The following is a 5,821-nucleotide window of genomic DNA, read 5'->3' as shown; positions in this document are numbered from 1 at the left end:
ATAAGACCCGTGCAAGTTGTTGCTGCAGGTGATGACAAATATCCACAGATTTTGTACCGCAAAGAGCCAGCGACACCTCGCTACTCATTTGTGTCCCGCGCCACATTGACTCCACTGGATGGCGTCAAATGGTGGCCCATACGAGGAAAGGGAACGTACGGGAACTCTGTGTACGGGGACTATGGAGAATTCTGCATACAGGGAACTCTGTGTACGGAACCTTTGGATTTGTCTCCCCTCCCAAGAATCCAAACAGTGAGTAGCAAGGTAAGCTGCAGCTCCTGTTTCTAAGGCAGTTAGATGCTCAAGATAGCTGGCCAGGTAATGAAGTGCAAAAGTGGGTGTATTTTGTGTTGCTTGTGTGTTTGTCAAATTCAAGACTCTTCCTACCTGTTTGTCTACCCAAATGGTAAGTAGCGAGGTAAGCTGAGGCCCTGTCTCTCTGAGGCAGTTAGGTACTCAGGATAGCTGGCCAGGGAAAGCTGAGCCCCTGTCCTTAGGGAAGTTAGGTGCTCAGGTAAGCTGAGACCCTGTCTCTAGGGCAGTTAACCCCTGTCCCTAGGGCAGTTAGGTACTCAGGTAAGCTGAGGCCCTGTCTCTCTCTAAGGCAGTTAGGCACTCAGGATAGCTGGCCAGGTGATGAAATACAAAGAAGATGATAAAGGAGCTCCAGAGTGCATGTATTTAGTGTTGTTTGTGTGTTTGTACTACTGTTAGTGTGGTCTTTGTCCTGTATCAAACTTATTTAGTAGTAAAAGATGGGTTCGGAAGAATCATGAGGTCAGTCTGAAAGGATAATTCAAAAAGGAGGCATAAAAAATATATTACAAGAAGGAGAAGTGCTAGAAGAGATTGAGGAGGAAGTTAGCTGTAGTAGCCAAGAACAGGGAGGAGGTTCTGAGGAGGAAGGAGATACTGGGGAGGAACTAGAAAATAGGTGAGTTAATGTTGCAGAGTTGCTAAAAGGCAGGAAAGACCATGATATAATTACCCCCTCGGCTCCCCCTTATGATAAAAGGTGGGAGGACCCGACATTTTGTGGGCACTCTTGTTGGCCTTGTTGTGGTAGAGTCCCAAGTGATACCAGGGATCGCTGGGACCCTGTGGAAGGCCCATTAAGACTGTCCTGCCCAGTCTTGGTGGACAGTCAGGGGCAGCAATTTCATCAGGGCCTAGAATTTAAAACAGTAAAAAATCTTAAAGAGGCAGTCGCTACCTATGGGCCCCAAGCTCCATTTACCGTAAGTATGGTGGAATCCATCACAACGCTTAATCTGATTCCTAGTGATTGGGTGAGTATGTGTTGAGCAGTTTTGCATGGTGGACAATATTTAATGTGGAAAATAACCAATCAAGAGCTCTGTGCAGAGATGGCTTGTAGAAACACAGCCGCAGGTTTCCATCAACGAAACCTGGATATGTTGCTGGGACAAGGACCATATGCTGAACAACAGCAACAAATTACGTATGATCCAGCGGTCTATCTTCAGATAGCTACCGCCGCTGTTAGAGCATGGAAAACATTACAAGATTATGAGGACTTGCAAGGGCAATTGTCCAAAGTTATGCAGGGCCCAGGTGAATCATGTGCAGAGTTTGTGGACTGTTACAAACAGCAGGCAGAGTGTTTGGGGATTCAGAACAAGCAGTGCCTTTAATAAAACAGTTAGCATATGAACAAGCTAATAAATGGTGCAGGGAAACAATTAGGCCATGGAAAAATAAGGATCTCAATACCTATTTAAAAATATGCAGATATTAATGAGTTAGCTATACAGGGTCAAGTACTAGCAGCTGCTGTCACTCAAGGAGTAGCTCAAGCTATGGGGCCCAAACCCAAAAGCTGTTTTTCATGTGGACAGCCAGGACATTTTAAAAGGGACTGTCCAAACCCAAGTCATAGTACATACAAAAAAATGCCCGGAATATGTCCAAAAGGTAAAAAAGGAAAACATTGGGCAAGTGAATGTAAATTTGTAATTGACATTGAAGGAAAACCACTCCCAAAAAACGAGATGAGGGGCCCTTGGGCTCGGGCCCCACAAATATTTGAAGCCCTGAAGGAAGGACAGCCTGCGGCGGATCCCATCAGAATGATCCCTCGAATCCATTATCCATTAATTCCCTCATCAGACATACAACAGGAAGCACAGGATTGGACCTCTGTGCTGCCGTCAGAGTAGTACTAACTCCAGAAATGGGGGTTCAATTAATACCTACGGGTATCTATGGACCTCTTATATTGGGAACAGTAGGTTTACTATTAGGGCGCAGTTCTGCTGCCCCAAGAGGACTCTATGTAACACCGGGAGTGATTGATCCAGATTATGAAGGAGAGATAAAAAGAATGGTCAGTTCCCCAAAAGCTATTTCTGTTATAAATCCAGGGGATAAAATAGCACAAATACTGGTGATACCCAGTGAACATGACAAATATTTAGCAAAAAGGAATAAAAGAAATAAATAGGGGTTTGGATCCACAGGGGAACCTATGACCATGCTTGCTTTAGATCTAAACACTCGCCCCATGTATACTATAAGAATAAATGACAAGGAATTTAGTAGGTTATTAGACACTGAAGCTGATCTTAGTATCATAACATTGACCCAATGGCCAAAAGATTGGCCTCTTCAAAAGGCTGACCGGACCTTATGAGGTTTGGGGGTTGCCTCAAACCCACCCCGGAGCACACAGTTATGGAAATTGACAGATACAAAAGGAAATTTCCAACCCTATGTCTTAAGAGATTTACCCATTAATTTATGGGGAAGAGACATATTAAGACAATTACAGATCAAGTTGACTAATGAACATATGCATATTAACCCGATAGCTTGTAATATCATGGTGAACCAGGGATTCATACCTGGAAAAGGACTGGGAGCCCATTCACAGGGAATTACTGAATCCATCCAAGCTATGAGGAGAAGTAATAAAGAGGGACTGGGTTTTCAGAGGGGGCCACTGAGCCAATAAAAATTACATGGAAATCACAAAAGGCTGTTTGGATACCTCAGTGGCCCCTCAATACTCAAAAGTTACAAGAAGCCAGAGACTTAGTAAGACAACAACTGGCCTTGGGCCATCTACAAACTTCTGCGTCTCCTTTCAATACACCTATCTTTATAATTAAAAAGAAATCAGGGAGCACGAGCAAGATGGCAGCCTCCGAGACAGTTAGGCTATGGCTTCAATTCGACTACCCACCTCCCATTACCCCACACTTCACGGTTTTCTGGCTTCTGGTCGACCTGAACAGATGCCGAGTGGTCACAGATCTCATCAGTCTCATCCGCCAGCCATTCAGCTTCAGTTCTGGGGCCCTTCTAGGTCTCTACCTGGAGGGGGGGGCTCTTGTCCCTGGCCGAGAGCGTGCGCCTGGTGAGGGACAACGACTGCCTCAGAGTTAAGTTAGAAAAGAGAGAAATTCCTGAGACTTCTCTAGCAGTCAGTAATGGTGATGATATTCATTTACCTAGAAAAGCAAAGAAGTGGGCTTTTAAGTTGGAGGAAGATGAAGAAACAGAACTAAGTTACAGATATTCAAAGAAGCAGTGGAAGAGGCAGGACAACAATAGCATTCATGAGAGAGTCTTGGATCTGGAACCAAAAGCTATCGCTGATCAGACTGGGAAGAAAAAAGGCAAGAGAAAAAATAAAGCAACAGGTGGCACAGTGGATGAGGAAGAGGAAGAGACCAGAAGGAAATCTCCAAAGAAAAAGGAGAAATGTGAACATAAAAAACAGACCAAGAATTCCAAGTGTCCCAAAGCACAGACGTCAAAAGAGGGGACCACCCAGAAGTCTAGTTCTCAGAAAGGTTCTGCTAAAAACAGCCTTGTGAAAGCCAGAAGGAAAGGTGGGGGAGGCACATGTTCAAAAGACAGCCCCAATTCCTCCTCGGAGTCGGAGTCTGGTTCTGGTCATGATTCGAACAGTGATGGTATCAGCAATGTCACATTGGAGGTTAGAAATTCTGCAGAGAAACTATCAACTGAGGTATCAAAAGAAGAACCCTCTAAAAAAAATACAGCCGCAAACAAACTGGTTGCAAAAGCTGCCATTACCACCAGCAAGGGCAAGATCACCAGAGCCTCATCTTCTAGTTCCGACTCCACTTCAGATTCAGAAGACCAGTGCATGGTGTCCAAGAGCACCCAGAGTATGCTACAGGTTTCTTAAAGACAGTAGGCCTCTTTTCAGGAAGAGGCTGTCCAGGTCCGGGGCTGGCAGTACAGACTCCAAGTGCAATTGGGTGGAAATTTGTGGACTCAAATACTAACAAACAGGCTCCCGGTCCTCCTCCCAGTGTGTCTCTCTCCACCAGTTTAGGAAGAGGATGGGGGAGAGGAGAGGACCTTCTTTCTTGGAAGGGAGTAAGAGGTCGGGGCATTCAAGGGAGAGGACGAGGGCATGCTGTTTCCTGTGTTTTAAATACTAACACTGAATATCAGAAGCAGCAGCAATTAAGTGAAATAGTAACAAATTCATCTACTATTATCCAGAATCCAGTAGAGATACACAAGAAGGACTATAATCTATTACCACTGTTAGCAGCTGCCCCTCAAGTCAGAGAGAAGATTGCATTTAAGCTTTTGGAACTAACATCTGATTACTCTCCTGATGTCTCTGACTACAAGGAAGGAAAAATATTAAGCCACAATCCAGAGACCCAGCAAGTAGATATAGAAATTCTCTCATCCTTACCTGCCTTGAAAGAACCTGGGAAATTTGATTTGGTTTATCACAACGAAAATGGAACCGAGGTGGTTGAGTATGCTGTGACACAGGAGAGGAGGATCACTGTTTTTTGGAGAGAGTTGATTGATCCAAGACTGATTCTTGAATCTCCAAGTACCACCTCAAGCACAGAACATGTCCGAGTATGACCTTTCCACCTCATAGTTTATAAATGTCTTTTTTGTGAAAGTGACTATAACCTGAACTTTTTTTATTATTATTATTTTAAAGAGCATTTGAAAGTCTGGATTTTTGTTATCTTCACATGACTGCACTGGGGGAAAAAAAAATCTACCTCATCATTTAAAATAATATGGGTGTTGGTTTGTAGACCCATTTTTTTCCTTCAAGCTAATTTCAGTTCACAAAAGTTAAAACTTGACATTCCCTGCAGACATTGTTATATACCAATAGTCTAGTTTCTTCTCTTTTTCTATTTTTTTGACCATTAAGTAGCGATTGTCAGTAGGCGTTTATAATACCAAGTACAAGAACGTGCTGCATATAGTGTTTCAATAAATTTCACTAAGTAACATTTAAAAATATTAAAGCATGTTGCTTGACCTAATTTTTTAACATTTGAGTTGTTCCATTAAATGTGGAGCATCTTATAAATTTCAAGTATACTTGAAGTTGACAAGAGTTAAGAGATAGTGGGGCTTTTTGCAGGCAATGGGTTAAAGAATCCTTTCACATTTTCCTAATTTAAAAGTGAAGGATTCTCAGGACCCTGTGTAAGAGCAATGTGCCTGGAAGAGAACTGTGTTACCCGTCCGTGGGTAGGGGATTTGCTGTGGGCCTCAAGACCACAGAATGTGTTACCTACTACAAGACGCCAAGCACCTGGCTCAGTGTGTTGGAGTGAGGATCTTGAACAGAAACTTCCTTTTCTGTTTTTATTCAATACAAAGCAAAAATGGCTAACAAGTGTACACTGTGAAAAAAAACTTTCTTCTAACAAAAGATTAGATCCCTCCTTCAGCTTTGCAAATTTTTAAATAAAATCATATTGAACAAAAAAAAAAAAAAAAAAGAAATCAGGAAAGTGGTGACTCCTCCAAGATTTTAGAGCAATTAATA

General features: G+C 42.9%; 1 protein-coding gene across 1 annotated transcript; it reads left to right on the top strand.

Annotated features, from left to right (window-relative positions):
• Positions 1-3,154: 3,154 nt before the first annotated feature.
• On the top strand, positions 3,155-4,934 carry LOC306655660 (coilin-like). Its single transcript, XM_079130312.1, is given in 3 exon segments — positions 3,155-3,363; positions 3,365-4,154; positions 4,157-4,934. Coding segments are annotated over 3 exon segments (1,728 nt in total). The 5' UTR covers positions 3,155-3,159; the 3' UTR covers positions 4,891-4,934.
• Positions 4,935-5,821: the final 887 nt, after the last annotated feature.

The sequence above is a fragment of the Sciurus vulgaris genome (genome assembly GCF_902686455.1).
Source record: "Sciurus vulgaris genome assembly, chromosome: 3".
NCBI classification, from domain to species: Eukaryota; Metazoa; Chordata; class Mammalia; order Rodentia; family Sciuridae; genus Sciurus; species Sciurus vulgaris.
Note: the sequence above shows the minus strand (reverse complement) of the source record. Positions and strands in the feature narration are given on the sequence as shown.